General features: G+C 35.8%; 1 protein-coding gene across 3 annotated transcripts in view; it reads right to left on the bottom strand.

Annotated features, from left to right (window-relative positions):
• The window catches only part of LOC129218597 (NADPH oxidase 4-like), a 121,560-nt gene that overhangs the window by 10,534 nt on the left and 94,202 nt on the right, over positions 1-16,824 (bottom strand). For all 3 annotated transcript variants that reach the window (XM_054852917.1, XM_054852915.1, XM_054852916.1), the window contains one exon: positions 5,943-6,020. In XM_054852917.1, the coding sequence (XP_054708892.1) occupies positions 5,943-6,020 (78 nt within the window). The remainder of the gene's footprint in view (positions 1-5,942; positions 6,021-16,824) is intronic.

Raw genomic sequence — 16,824 nt, 5'->3', positions numbered from 1 at the left:
AGAAATAGATACATTAATAATACTTTTTTCACGTTCTCTTCAGGGCCGTCGCCAAGACGGGAAGGGGGGGGGGTGCTACACCCCCCAGTTTTTCAGAAGTGGGGCCGCCAATTTCATTTTAGCGATGATAACGAAAGAAGAGAAAGGGAAACTCCTTGCTGTTTTAAAAAATTAAAATGGTAATTATAAATGAACAATTAAATAATAGTAACAAAAATTATTTTTTCTGTAAAATTTGAATGGAAAATGTAATCTTAAAATACAATTTGGGAACATCCATGATTCTCTTTTATTAAGAGCCGCGGAAATGTACGCTTCAAACATTTTTATGAACCAAAAATAAAATAAAGTATTCAGTACAGTACACTCTTCACTAGGCCGCAAAGTGGGTATGTCTGCCTAGTCGGAAACTATGGGCTCGGCTCAAATTAAAGTATTGTGCACAGAGTAAAATTAGCATAATGGGAGGGAGGAAAGGCGACAAAACTAACATGGTGCACGCCTTGTCTCTCGACGGCCCTGGTTATACAAAATTATGCTTTATGGTTCTTCAGTTAAAAAAAAAGAAAAAGAAAACATAAATAAATAGGACAGCTTCATTAGAACAGCCCATAGGATAGGGTTCGCCGAAACATTCCTATATGTTTTTTTTTTTTTTTGATGAAAAATATTGTACTGAAAATCATTGCTAAGTGGAGAAAAATGTTTGGGTCGCCGAAATAAATGCGAAATAGAGAGGAAAAAAAATAATAAAACAGTTAAATGCAAAGAGAGATTCAATGTATTGTAATGAATACTCACACCAAAAGTTCTAAATTTTTGAATGTAAAAATCGTAATTAAATCACAGCTTAATCAAGAGATGCAGGTGGCATATTTAAAATAAAATCAAGTGGAATAGAGACCTAAAGTATCGCAGAAAATTACCACATCCGTTCAAAGTGTTAAAAGTCCTTTTTCCAAGGCCGCAAACGCTTGTATTGCAAGAAAACAAAAAATATTGGGGGGGGGGGATTGAAAGTTTTATTATGGAAAATCCAAGTAAATAATCGTGTTTGGCAAAGGAAAATTGGAAGAAAATATTACCACAATATGTTTATCAGTAATTAAAATTGACAATGAAGATAGGAGGGACGTAGCCAAACTGAAAGGAAGAGTAGGGAACTCCAAACCCTTCTTTTTACGTCCCCAAAGCTGGCCTGGAAGTGAGCTTTTAAAATTTAGATTTTAAAAAAATCCCGGAAAAATTGTTCTCAAACCCCATTCTTTAGCCTAACGCCATTAAAGCTGGCTTACACCTGAGTATTTAGGAGTGCAATTTCGAAAAACCATGAGAGTGCTCCCAACCTAACCTCCGAGAAATGCCCTCTCAATTAATCATTCATCCTCATTCAAGGTCGAATAAATTTCGTCTTTTGGACTTTAATTTAAAAAAAAACTCCCTGAGTTGTTCCGAAACTGTCGTCCTCCAAATATTACCGGAGATCCTCAAAAATATCATTGTTAAGGCTTCAATTTAGAAAAATTATCTGGGGAGAGATCTCCAAAACCTTTTACCCCTCTAACAGTATCAATAAATCGTCTACGATTACTTTAATTGAATTTCAATTTTGAAAATTTTCCAGGGGAGGACTCCGAATCTCTCCACCCATTAACGTTAACAAAAATCTAAAACTGCGGTTTCTACGGATCGAAATTTTTTTCGAGAGAATGCGTCTCTCTCTCTCTTTCTCGCCAACATCATCGAAAAATGTCTTAAATCTCGCTTTTAGTGCATCAATTACGAAACATTTCTGTTCGCGAGCCCCTTCAAAACTCCCTCCCCCTTTCATTGAAGGTTGGCTTAAATTACGTTTCCGGAGCTTTGATTTCAAGAAACTGGCGGTGCACTAAATTTTAACAAAAAAGTCTACAATCGCGTTTTTACGACTTCAAAATTTCAAAAAATTTCGACGGGGGAGGGCGCATCTCTCATCCTTTTAATATCACCATAGATTGTATTAAACTGCATTTTTTGATCTATAATTTTCAAATTTTTCTCGGGGGAGAGCCCCCGGACCCCCCTTTATGTATCACAATCAGAAATAATTCACAATTGGGAATGCGTGCTTCAAGTTTGCATTTTGAAAAATTATAGAATGATGACCTCGAGTCTCTAACTCTCTTAACATCATCATAGATCGTCTAAAACTGTTTTTCAAATAACAGTCTTGAAAATTCCCGAGTGAGAGCCCCTGGACCCCTCTTCTGAACATCTTTACTAATAATAAAGCTCCAAGTCTCTCTGTCTGGATGTCTGTAGGATGTCTGTGACGCGCATGGCGCCTAGACTGTTCAGCCGATTTTCATGAAATTTGGCACAAAGTTAGTTTGTAGCATGGGGGTGTGCACCTCGAAGCGCGATTTTTCGAAAATTCGATTTTGTTATTTTTCTATTTCACTTTTAAGAACATTTTCTGGAGCAAAACTATTATAAGATGGACGAGTAAATTACGAAATTAGCATGACGTGGAATGGCAGAGCGAATGAACATAGCCAATTGGCGAGAAATTCGTCATCCATTATTTGTAACTATACAGGCGAACCGAATGACCTTTTAATTTTCAACTACGGGCAAAGCCGTGCGGGTACCACTAGTAATTAAATATAACGTACGATTGTGTTGGGAACTTAAATTTGGAAAAATTATCGCGCGGGAGATGCTATCCTCTGGAACTCTTCTCCCCTTCCTCCCAAACTTAAAATGTAGTTTGAAACTGCGTTTTTATGTCTTCAAATTGCAAAATAATGCAAGAAGGTAGCCCTCCGACACCCCCTAATTCTGATTGAATATTATCCTAACGATTATTTATATTACTAGTACTAAGGTCTAGTAATATGACTATCCCTGCTAAACCAGAAGCCAAATCTTCTCTCTCTGCACATTCGAACATGCGTTTGAAAAAATTAAGGGGCCGCAAAAAGCGTACCCCCCCCCAGTTCTTTTGAAATAGCGACAGCCCTGGTGCTCCTTTCCAAAATTTAATGACCGTGTCTCTTTTTCAATGAAAGGAGCATCACAGAACGACATGGAGTTGGTGTCCATTTCAAAGTTGGATCAGAAGATTTGAACGCCAGAATGACATCCTCTTTATTATCAAGAGTCATCTAAAACTGCGTTTCTCGTCATGCAATTTTGAAAAATTTATAGGAGAGAGCCCCTGATTCCCCCCTCTTTCCTTAACACGATCAAGGACAAGCCTAGAATTGCGTTTTTGGAGTATCAATTTCAAAAAATTACCGGGGGAATGGCACCGAAATTCACCTTCCACTAACATTATCAAGAAATATCAAAAATGTTTCTAAAGCTACAAGTTCGGAAATTTAAGTGGAACGACCCTCTCCCTCCTCCCCACTCTCGTCAACATTATTAAAAAGTCGTCCTAAATTTGGTTTTTAGGGCTTCAATATCGAGAAAATTCCGGGAGAGCATTTGAAAACTCTTTTTCTTAACGTCACAAAGGTGACTACAATTGCGATTTTAGAACTTCAATTTCAGAAAACTGCTTGCCTCCCAACCATATATAGCGTTTTCAAGACTTTAATTTTGAAAAATTTCCAGGGGCGAGCCCTAAGATCTCTTCTTTCCGTAACATTACCACAGATAGTCTAAAACTGTGTTTTTAGAACTACAATTTTGAAAACAAAGGAAAGCCCTCCTTAACACAACGGTAGACTATTTATAATTGCGCTTTTAAAGTTTCAATATTGAAAAATTACCGTGAAGGGGCCACCTAACCTTTTATTTTCGTAACATCACCAGAGATCGTATAAAACTGGTTTTAAAATTACAATTTCAAAACTTTTCTGGGGGAGAAACTCCCTGGACCCCCTATTTAATTGACAATAAATTTCCGTTTCACGGTTCATGTTGTATACATCTAGTAATGACTCCATCCAAAGCCAGAAAGTCGTCCCTGTAATCATTCATACGTTTGAAAAAAAAAAAACAAAAAAGATGTAGCAAAATTCATGGGTACCCAAAATTTGTTTACTTAAGGTCCACGTTTCAAAATTAGGGAAGGCAAGGCGGGTCAACAATCCAACAACATTTCAGTTCAAATGGTATTTGTTAGCGCCCCCCCCCCCCCCCGTGAATTTGACTGGAAATTAAACACTCTAAAAACTGTTATGTTTAACCCAATTCGAAAGCGAGAAAATTTTTTGGGGGGGGGAATTTGCGCCATTGAGCTTGGGGGGGATGGGCACCCCTGCTTAGAGGTGTGGAAAAAACCAAAAATTTTCAAAGAAAAGAAATATCTTAAAATTTCTGAGAATGAAGATTTGTGTCGTATTTTCTGGGACATAATCCGCAGGTAGCATGCATTTGTACTTTTAAGTTTAGCATCTTAATTTTCGGCGCTGATTTAGATTTTACGATTGAGCTTACGTTAATTTAACCATGCATAGTTCTGGAGGGGAGGCGGTAAGTATCTAGCAACTCCGTACCAACGCTAACTGCTAGCGACCTACTACAGGGATATCTGTGGCTGTGTACTCGATATATCTGTGGGATTTCGGACCCACAGATATATCGAGCACGTATTCCGCATGTATTCGATGGGTACTTGGTGGCATTCCGAAACCAGAACCCTTCGATTAGCATAGAAAAAAATGAAAACTACATTTATTTCCAAAGATTTTTTTAAATGAAAAACAAACTCCCTTAAACTTAGATAACATTTTTAAGAAACAAATTTCGGCTAAAGATTCATGAAATAAAGTGATTATTAGTTTCCCTTTTACAGAATATTCGCAAATTTCTTTTCATAGAAAGACAGAGTATTTTGTTGAAGTATTTATTGCACTCGATTTATCGATAATTTAATTTATGAATGATTAAATAAATCAATAGGGGCATGTGGGGTAAAAAGTGAAATAGCGGGGAATAGGGAAGTGGTAACATATTTCACCTAAAAATATTTTAACTATGGTCTGAAGCATCTAGTTGAATAGATTCAAAAATAAATAGCTCTTAAGTTCAAGGTATGAAATAATCCAAGTCAGTTTCAAAATTAGATGCATAAATTGAATCGATGAATCCGACCTTTGTTGAAACTCAGGAGATGACTGGTTTTTGTAGTCATCGGTTCAACTGTAATGTTTTGTGATTTTTCAAAAATAATTTTTGCTATTGTAAAATGATTAAGTTCTTGTAATGAATACTTTAATACTACTGATGTCCAGGGCAGTACTTATTTGTTATGATTGGGTATGTTTTGATTTTAAATGTTTAATACAATCTTTCAAAGTTAATGCATTCAAAGCAAAGTGAAATAGTTCACTCTTTGACTATTTATTTATTCATTCATTCATTAAGTTTATTTTAAGCATTCATTCATTAAGTCATTTAAGTATTCATTTATTAATTCATTTGCGTTCTTTCTTGAATTAAACTTGCTTATTCATTCATTCACTTATTTCCTCATTCATTAAATATTTTTTTACTCATTCACTTTTTTAATATCTTGATTTGTTTATATATTCGTTGGTGATCCATTTATTTATTCATTCATTTGATGACAAATGTTTTTTAATCAAATTGAAAATATTTCATTAGAAAAATATTAATATTTCACTGTGCCCCCCCCCCCCCCCCCGCTCTAAAAAATTGAAAAATTTCCTCTTTATTTTGAAGGTATAAATTTACAGCCAAAAATGAAAAATAATGTTTCAATGCAAGCTTTATTATGAACTACATTGTTCTTTCTTTGCATACGGCAAATTTCAAAGCAATTTTAAATTTTTTCATTTTGAAAACGTAAGTTATCTTAACTATTTCACTTTGCCCCACATTCCCCTGCATAAAATGCATAAAGTTTTATCAAATGGTTCCTCCTCAGCCTTTTCAAGCTCAACTGAAAAAAGATAGAGAAAACATAACTGCATAAAAGAATCACTTACTAATACAGTATCACATATTTCTATCTTCGTTACGTATAACAGGAATTCAAATTTATCAGGTTGATTTAGTTGCCAGACCTATAAAAATTAAAAATACTATTAAAACTTTCAGTAAAACTGATTAAAATTAAACAGGAACAAAGTTTAGTCATTAGTTTAAACTAATGTAGACATTTTAACGCGTATCCCTTTGATTGCTAGGAACTGTCAACCCGAAAAGTAATCTTTACCGCGTTCACGGAAAAGATAAACCAGAAGTAAACAATCTGGATGCCAGAAAGTTCGTCCCAATGGCCCCTTTTGAGGAATTTTTCAAGTATAAGAAAAAGTAAACCAATAGCATTTGCATTCACCGTCTGCGTGCACCAATTTGCTCTTATCTAAGCTATACACGTGACTGGCGTCGCCAAATGGCGCATTTCTTTGTTTACATCAGGTGGTCTGTCTTTTACCATGAACCAATATAGAATTGAAATACGAGGGGTCTGGGATTCTGTATTTGACATCTTTCTCAACACATTATGAAGAAATTAAATTACGTGTTTTAATAAGTTCTGTTATATATTTTATTTTATGCCCTTAGGTTTGGATGAATATCAAGAAAAGTGTTAATTTAAGTCCCTAAAAAATTTCCCAAACACTTCCAATTAGAAACAAATTTTCCTTTTCGTGCAGTAAATTTCGTTTTACTTCAATCTATGACACAGGAACTCTTTTTATTGCTTCAAAGGTAGATTTGCAACGTGTCCTACGTTCGAATTGCGGTCTTCAAAAGAGAAAGAAAAAAATCCCTTGCATTATAAAAAATTGCAGCAGAAATAAATACCAAAGGAAATCAATAATTCATATGTTTTTTGTTCATCTATGAGGATTGACTCTTGTGTTATAGATAAAATGAAATTATGTCGATAAAAAAAAGTTATTTATGCTTGTCCTAAGTTTTTATATCATGTCGGTAGCTCAGACTTCCAGAATGGTGATTTCTCGTCAAAACTTTTATTATGCGTCAAAGGATTGTGAGGTATGAAACCATTTTATGTGATTTATAAGTTTCAGTTAAAAGTTTCCACTTCAGTTGCATAGAACTACAGGTAAGATTTTTTCGATCTTTACGTTTCTGTCTCTACTATATGAAAGATCCTGTCGATAACACAAGTTAATACGCAGAATAATTTTTTTTTGTATGTTTTTGAATAATAGAAAATAAATTTACTGCCACGAACATAATATAGCTCTTTAGTTTTCGAATTTTTAAGAGCCAGTTTTATTAGAACCGGGCAGAATTGGGGTGTTCGGATATACACTATTTTTGATTTTGCTCAAATTTTTATGGTGGATTCTTTTAAAGATTTTAGAGGACACGTATTTTTTCTTTTCCTTCAAAAATGCTTTTTGGGGACCTGTAAAAATTCGTAAAGTGGAGCCCAACGTAGAGGTTTTTCCAAATCAGAGTTTTTTAAAATTCGATTATTTCTGTGTATTGAGCATCCACCAAAAAAATTCTTGTGTTGACAATATGACATTTAGTACCTAAATTGAAACATATTGTAAATTTTGTGACTAACCTTCAGTGGACCCTGGCAGGGGGGGGGGGGGCTAAACTGGGCCGCAGAAAGTGAAAATGTGTCATGTTTGAGGCCTCCTGGTTCCATGCACTGAGGCTCCACCATGGGTTTTGTACTTAATTTGAGTAATGATATATATGAATTAATCAATACCCCCATTAGTTGCTTAGCTCACCCTCTGCGCTGCCGAAAATGGGCGGTTTTTCCATCGAAAAATGCCAAAAAGTGCAGTTTTCACAAGCCTTTATCTCAGTGCACTGAGGCTCAGTGTAGAACTGAATACCTGCATTTCAAACTAGAGTATGTATATTTTCACAAACAAGTGAAAGAACTATGGGCAATTTTTTTTCAAGAACAAAATACGTATTTCAAAACAGCAAAATGAACTGTTCAGTTTTCAGTTCAATCAACAAATACAGGTTTAAACTCCCTCCCCCCCCCCCCCGACTTCCAGATGCTATTTAGAAAACTAGTATGATCAAAAACTTATCATAAAAGAGTTATAGACTTGCAAGTAGACTAATTATGCTTACTCGCATACTTTATAATATTACAACTGGAAGCAAAGTGAAAAAAAAAGGTTGTTATTGCGGTAAAAACGTAAGTTATTTGTAACACTTTTTTGAAGATATGTTAGGTATATTTTTAAATATTTTAATTAAGAAAGCTTTTTTTCGTTTGTAATGTACATTATAGTTCGTCGTCATTCGTTTAGGCTGTACATTATTGAGACAAAAATTATTTTCTCTGCACTAAACTACCATGATAGCAAACAATTACTAAGTCACATTTCATTACTTATGATAAAAGCAATATTATGACATTATAAAACAAGGGTATGGTTGCCTAACTGACTAGTGGGACAATAAAACAAATGCAAGGCAAAGAATATAGCTTGAGTACAACTAACTGGATGCGTCGTTACCTCGTATGCAATTTCGTCATCTTGAAGTGCATTTTATGAGCCTTCAGAACCATTGCCCATAGTTCTGTTACTTGTTTGTCAAAATACACACACTCTAATTTGAAATGCAGGTATCCAGTTCTACACTGACCCTCAGTGAACTGAGATAAAGGCTAATGAAAACTGCACTTTTTAGCATTTTTCGATGCAAAAACCGCCATTTTTTGGCAGCGCAGAGGGTGAGCCATGCAACTAATGAGGGTATTGAATAATTTATATATATTACTAGTTGCGTGCCCGGAGTTGCACGGGCTACTTATAAAATGAAAGAGATGTCCAAATGATGTTTACTATTACTCTGACATCAGTTTCTAAAGCTCTAATTAGTAAATAAATACGCGTAATGCAAGGTTTGCAAAACACCAGTAGAGCATATTTTTGGCAAAAATCTCTTTAACGTTAATCATAGTTATCAATGATACAAGTTATGAGTATTTTCAATTAGCACAAAAGATCAAAATACATGCATTATCAACTATAATCTTTGCTGACGTTAAAATGAATTACATCTGATAGACTATATCTGAAATATTTATGTACAATTACAATCAGCTTTTTACATAAAATGACACACACTTTTTGGTTGATTACGTGAAACTAAAGCACCAAGACTAAATAAATACCAATAAGCATTAATTTAATACCAAGTCATCAGATTCCAAATTAGCTTCTGTTAAAATCCTTAAAAACAATCTTTTTTGTTCAACTCTGTTTCACTTAAAGAAATTCAAACAATCTTAATTTAACGTGTTCTTTTAACGATACAAACTGTATCTCAAAAATAGAAACAGGAAGGAAAAAGAGAGTTATTACAATTCGAAAACTCACCCATGTGACGGGAAAAAGTCCAACAAAATAAACATAATTAGTCGCACATCCTAAATGTACCAAAATAGGAGGCCGGTGAATGATAAACTTACACTACAATCAATAAACAAAGCTAAAGAAACAACTTTCATATGCTAAAAAGAGTTAAGAACGTTGAATGTAAAAAAAAAAAAAAAGACAGACGATAAAATAAAGGCTATCCGAATAGAACAACCAATTTTAAACTAATTCAAAATAAAATTCTAGATGGAAACGTTGTTTTAAGATTTGGAAGGCAACCAAAAAAATCTCTTAAAACAATTATTAGAATTTTACTTGCTCACCCATATGCAAAATGGCAACAGGAAAGAAATAAAAATTCCTGAATAACGTTATGTTAATTAACGTTTTATTTAATATCTCCGCTAATTAAAGTCACACAATTACGAGATTGGTCCTATTGTTTTCTTTGGAAAATTTCGAATTGATCGGTATCTCGTTTGACTCTCGATTCGCAGCGGTTCTCGAGAAGATCGATCTTCAGACAGACAGACAGACGGACGCGAACAGATTTTAATATTATAGTGGATTACACAAATTACGTACAAAAACCAAGGTGGAGCCTCAGTACATGGAACCAGGAGGTCTCAAACATGTCCCATTTTCACTTTCTTCGGCACAGTTTAGCCACCCCTGCCAGGGTCCACTGGAGGTCAGCCATAAAATTCACGATACATTTCATTTGAGGCACTAAATATCATGTTGTAATCACAAAGATTACTTTTTCTGATGCTCAATGCATAGAGATAATTGAATATTAAAAATGTCGATTTGAGAAAAACCCTAAGTCGGGACCAACTTTCGGAATTTTTGAGGGTCTCAAAAAAATATTTTGAAAGAAAAGAAAAAATATGTATCTTATAAAATCATTCGAAGAATCCACTGTAAAATTTTTAGCGAAATCAAAAATAGCATGTACCTGACCTGCCTGACTCTTGTAAAAACTGGCTCTTAATTAGCAAGGTTCAGCTATCATATCACAAGAAACTCGTCTTCTCTGTAACAACTAAATCAAAGTAGAAACCATTTGTCACCGAACTTATGTGTGCGTTAGCGATTTTTTTTCACAATTGTTTCTTCATATAAGGAGTTTGTTGATTTGATTTTTGTGGAACAAAGATCAGTTTGAATTCATCACTTTCTTTGTCAGAGTATCTCATGTTTTAAAAGGCTTAATTTCTAACAAAATAAGTGCAGGAGCACTGTGGTCTTGCGAATTGATTTTCACACCTATTTTTATCTAATATGTTAAAATCTACCAAACATTTAAAAGTAATGAGGGAGCTAAGCTTTCGTGAGTTCTCATGCAAATTAAGCCCTGATTGAAACATTTATAATATCTTTTGAACAAATTTAGTTAAGTAAATAAAACGAGCATTTTTGAGTGCTTTAAATTCTACGTACAAATAAGGCGCGCATTTTTCTGGAACTATCCAAGTATGCTACTCTTTGATGTACGTCCATCAGATTAAATATTTGGTATTACTTTGTTATGTTTGATTACGTTTAGCCATTGTGCCTATTTCGATTACTGCTAATTTATAAAGTTTCATAAACTAATCCATAATAGGTTGTTAAACGTCTGGTTCCCCTTGATTTTCTCAAAGTATACAGGTGAGCCATACGTAAAATAATTTCATTTTATAAAAGCTCCAATTAAATAAATAAAACATATGTTCTTGCGTACTTCCAAATAAATATAAATTAATTAAAATAAATAAAGAATAAAAAAATTAAAAAAGCATGCGTATTTCGGGATTTATTCAAGTATGCAGCTGGAAAATAGGCAAAATGATCTCCCATTTTAAATGTTTAATAAAGCGCGCGTGCGTTCAAGGGTGCCCACAGGGGGAGGGGGGATTATGGCGCAAGTTGCGCCATCAAAATTTGGGGGGCCGGATTTTAAATATTTTTAAATTTATTTATTTAAGTTCATTTATTGATTTATTTTTAATTCGAATTATTTACTTTATTTTATTTTGTTCACATTTTATTGAATTTATTTATTAGTTACTGTGTGTGTGTGTGCGTATGTTATTGGTGAAGTACAGAACTTTCTAACAAAATAATAATAATAATTAAAAAAATAATATATAAATTTAAAAATAAATAAAAAAAATAATAAATTGATAAAAAAATTTTTAAAAAATAAATCAAATAAAAAAGAAAGCTAAAAAAAAAGAGTAAGAGGGTTGAGAAAATGGGGGGGGGGGGCATTTGCGCCATTGAACTTGGGAGGGGGCACACCTGCGTGCGTCTAGGGCTGTATTCAAATATGCAGTCGAAACAATGATGAAGTAATTTCCAGTGGTAACTTTTAATACAGAAAACGCACAGTTTAAATAAATTACACGAGCGGTTTGAGGGTATTTTATTAAAGTAAATGCGCATTTTTTTTTTTTTTTTTTTTTTGCAAATAGCATAATTTAAGACTGATTTCCTCTGCAGCAGCTGAGCGAAAACTTCTAAATTTTTATCCTCTGCATCAACACAATGGTTGTAAAATGTTTTGTGCGTATATAGGCGAATCAACTGATTCGTATGGAACAGACAATTGATTTAAAATTCTGCTAGAAGGTTGCCGTATGTTGTCTTTTAATTTTTTGGCATTAGCAACGCCGTGGAAGGATTGCTTTTTTTTAGCATTTTTATTTAATAACTTGAACACACTGTTAGTTTCTGTCCTCCTGTAAATTTGCTGCAATTTAATGACTTAATCACATGAGCCAAATTATACTCCCGTTTGTGAAAATTGCAACACCACGAAGGACTTACGCGAGAGAGCTGAAAATTGCAGGAAATGTAAAGCAGAGCATGATATGCAAATGATTAGAATTGCAGACCGGTAGCGCATGTGTATGCTGAGCAGCGTCCTCTGAACGGCGGATAGAACCGAATATAAATAGACAGTTGTAGCGAGGTGTGTATCGGTGGTTATATGCTAGAGTAAACGTTAACGGAATCTTGACTATGCCTCTTCGACGAAAGAAAGAGAAATTTGAGAAAATTTCGGAGTTTGAACGGGGCAGAATCATCGCCCTTCGTCGTGGTGCGTATGGCGCTGATAAACCGCACAGCTTCTTCCAGACAATTGGTATCAGAGTGGTCAACAGCTACAGGTGTTTCATTGTGTGCTTCATCAATTCGGAGATGTCTGCTGCAGCGTGGGCTACGCACAAGGATCACGGGACGCGGGGGTGTCCCGCCCCGCCAAGGAAACCAAACGTCAGCAGCCAACAGAAGCAAATCCACCGCCAAAGACGAAAGAAAATAAAAGCGACCAAGAACAAGATTACACGACAGAACAAGTTGGTTTTTTTTGGGGGGTTTTTCACTCCTCTGTATCTCAGCCCGATGAAGACCCCCGGAGTTAATTTTTGGTACACTCAATCTCTAGTAGCCCCTGACGCCGTAAACCAAAATACAATCCCCTGGACCATCAGGGGGAGGAGGTATTAAAGTTATAAAATCGCTGTTCAAAAAAGTTTTCGCTTTCTTTGACAGGGCTACAGCCCAGATGAAAAAAGGAATCAAGCTGAAATTTCGCACACACATTCCTTGTGCCCTACTGATGTGCCTTTTGTGCCATTTGACCCCCTCCCCTTCCCCCCTCGTTTTTACCACCCAAATTGTGTCTTCCCGGGATTCTATCACGGGAAGCTTTTCAAAGTGAAGTGGTTGCTTGGTGAGCAAAAAGCTTCCCGCCATACAAGATAAACAATTTAAAATATCTATCCATATTTCTGAGGAGTTGAAGGTGGGAGGAGGTTCTAATGGAAGTAGCTGTGATGAACAAGGAGAAGAGAGAGGATGATTGTTTGCCAGATACTTGGCGGGCAAACTAGATATCATAACTTTTTATGGCTGAGGGTTTTTGGGTTTAGGATGCAGGTTTTCTTTTTTGTGCGAAAAAGTTAAAGGTTTTCTTGGCGGGGAAATTTTTACAACAGGGTTGTTTTTGATGAGATTCTTTTATACAGGATTCCTCTCACGCAAAACCATCACAGCCTGCGGCTACAATGGGCCAATGTGCATCCGAGCTGGCGTGCTGATTGGCAGAGGTGGTCTTTTCTGACGAATCCCACTTCAATTATGTGGCACCATGATGGCCGAATTCGTGTCAGACGCTATGCCGGTGAACGGCACATTCCGGAGTGCATTGTCGAACGCCACAGTGGACGAACACCCGGAGTTATGGTCTGGGGTGCCATAACATATCATGGACGATCACAATAGGGAAGTTGCAACCTATTAAATGTTCATATTTTGACTATTGGATATTGTTAATTGACCCTCATAACTAAAAAATTCACCATCGCCGAATTTTAAAATACCATGATTGATTTTTAATGAGTTTTTAAAAATTCACGCTCAAAAGTGCGCTCTTCTGAAACGTCACGAGCTTACGTTACAGGGCACTAATGGGCAGCCTTCCGCCGAAGATCCCTTGTTTTCGCTACGAACATTTTGAGCGCGCTGATATTTTTATTTTTTAGAAATTCAATAATCCTTTTGAACACACTATGGAGGCCGAATTCGTTAAAGCACAATTTAATAATCTTCCTCAAGTAACATCAATGATGTTCTATTCTATTCTATTCTATTCAAGAGTCACAACTGACTTCAACTGTATTTATGTCGAGGACTGCATACTAAGTGCCTTGCCTCCATTATTTTTATATACCGATAGATGGCAGCACCATCACCGGATCGAACAGTTAATGAGAATTTAGAACTAGTCCAAGAGCTAATAGCTACCTGGTGCTAGCACCCCCAGAGGTATCGTTTCACTTTGAGGACATTGAGACCACGAGCATATTTAACGTCGCCCAGTCCCCTTTAATGACGACGGTGGGTCTTCGACCATCGAGGTTCGAACCAGGGCCCTCCGGCCCCGAATCCGACACTCTACCGATCGGGCTACCACGGCCCCATCAATGATGTTGTTCGAATATTTCCGAGAGGATGAGAGGTTTAATGTTCCAGAAACGCGAGGAGTTAAATGCGAGGAGGTAAGCCTTACGTTTTGTCTTCGAAGACAACTGCACGTCCTTCGGCTTCTCCCTCGGCGGAAGAGCGCATGGCGTCACTTCCTGTGCCATTTGACGTCACAAGCGCTTGAAGTTTAAAAATTAATTTAAAAAAAAACTACTTATCGTATCGCAAAATTTTTTTCACCTATGATGTTCATACATGTTACTCTATCATATAAAAATAAAATTAAAAAATGGAAAACTTCCCTATTGCTACGAATTGTGGGCAATTTGAACAGTACCCGATACATAAACGAAGTTTTACAGCCCCAAGCTACTCCTTTCCTGCAAGGATTGTCAGGGGCTGTATTCCAGCAGAATAATGCCCGTCCACATGTCACCAGGACTGTCAAATCCTACCTTGATTCGCAGCAGTTACAGCTTCTTCCTTGGCCTGCAAATTCCCCGGATATGTCACCGATTGAATATGTGTGGGATTTCGTTGAGCAGCTTCTCACTCGTGATCCTCGTCCTGTTGCTACGACAGACGAACTTTGGTTGCGCATACAAACAATATGGAATGCCCTTCCGCAGGCAGATATTCAAACTTTGTTTCACTCCATGCCGAGTCATGTAGCAGCTCTTATTGCGGCGTGTGGTGGCCACACAAAATACTAGTTTCTATCTCTTTTTATTGTTTGTTTGGTTTGAAAATGTAATCATTTATTTGTACCATTACCACTCAACTGTGTGTTAAATTTCATTCAACTCAAGGCCGTATCCAGAATTTTTTTTCGGGAGGGGCCCGGATTAGCACATTGCCCAACACACACCCCATATAGTATATATATAGACACACCAAACGAATAAAAATGTTAACATAGAAGACTTTTTGTCTTGATTTTTAACGATTCCACTGTTTGGACTGTTGTTATTTTATTTTAATTTCTTATTATTTTTCTTATTCACCTTGTAGTGGTAAGGATAACACGAGGGTGTCCCTTTAAGTCGGATGTAGAAATTTTTGAAAAAAAAAAAAATCTGTATTTTGAGGCCTTATATTAGGTAATTGAAGCAACGAAAATATGAAAAAAAAATAGGCAAACAAAGTTTTTTAAAAGTTATACATTCTTTTTCCAATCAAGATCAAACAAAATAAAAATTGCTTGCTCGACAAATCATGGAAATTAATGGACAGAGAGGAAAAACGAGAGAGGAGAAAAGAGAAGCACCACGTCATCTGCTCATATCGACTTTTAGTGAAGTTTGTTTTTGATCACTCCCCCTACCCCCACTTTTTTTCATTAACTGCCCTACAGTATGAAAATTGTACAAAATAGTTTAAAAGAAATAGTGTAGACATGCAGAAAATAAGAACGGAAGGGTAATATTCTGGTCATTTGGACAATTCATACTTTATTTTCTTGATGAGATACAAAATTGAAGAACTTTTCAAGGAATTTCAAAAACTTAAATAATTTTCAGACTCTCGAACAGTTGAAATTATTTGAAGCTCTTATAACTTTGTAAGACACACCCGTTTTAAGTTAATAAATGCAACGAAATATTTCTCGAAACAAACATCTTTTTTTTCAATCACAAGAAGTGCAGAAAATGAAAAAGAGTAGAGTAAGTGTTATTTTTTTTCTCATACTTAAGGTATTAACAGTATGCCGTAGAAGTAAGAAAAAAAATTAAAAAAAAAAAAAAAACAAGCAATAACAAAAGAACTTCCATGATACTGAATTCGGCATTGAATAAATGCAAGACATGAAACATATCAGTCACAAAAATGATCTTGAAAATTATGCTACAAAAACGCGAGAATCGTGATTTTTGCATTTTTTTACGCAGGATGTATCAAGGAGCTGAATTTGTCACATCTTGGTTACAATATACTCGCCTAATTGGAATCTAGGGGCCCAGCCTTTGGGGAGTCCCCGGCTCGAAATCAGTACAGTGTAAGTTTCATAAGAGTTTTAGGGGGAGGAGGGCAGGGTCGTGTACAGAGGGGAGAAGGGACACCTGTTAGTCCGGGCCCGAGCTTAAATGGGGCCCAATACAGTAAAACCTGTAAAGTTGACCACCTTTGTAAGTTGACCACCTGTCTATGTTGACCGCTTTTGTCAGGAACGGAATTAGTCCTACCTTATATAATGAAGGAAAACCTCTGTAACTTGACCACCTCTCTATCTTGACCACCTGTCTATCTTGACCACTAATGAATACCAAGTTTGGATTGGAGTATTGTAAAAAACCCTTTGTAAGTTGACCACTTGGTTTATTTTTTAAAATTTTATTTAGCAAATTATTTTTATTATTATTATTATTATTATTTTAAGCTTTCCAAGAATATTTCTGATGCCAGACCAGCATTTTACCAACTAAATGAAACAGCAGCATAACTAAACCTCCTTTTGAGTTTAACCACATGGGAAAACTACTAAGAACCCTTTTATTCTCCAAACTTGTTTTTCTTCTGTTGTTAAGCGAAAAATTTGTAATTTTTGATT

This window comes from Uloborus diversus, chromosome 3 (assembly GCF_026930045.1).
Source record: "Uloborus diversus isolate 005 chromosome 3, Udiv.v.3.1, whole genome shotgun sequence".
Taxonomy (NCBI): domain Eukaryota; kingdom Metazoa; phylum Arthropoda; class Arachnida; order Araneae; family Uloboridae; genus Uloborus; species Uloborus diversus.
This window is presented reverse-complemented; position numbering and strand designations above follow the sequence as displayed.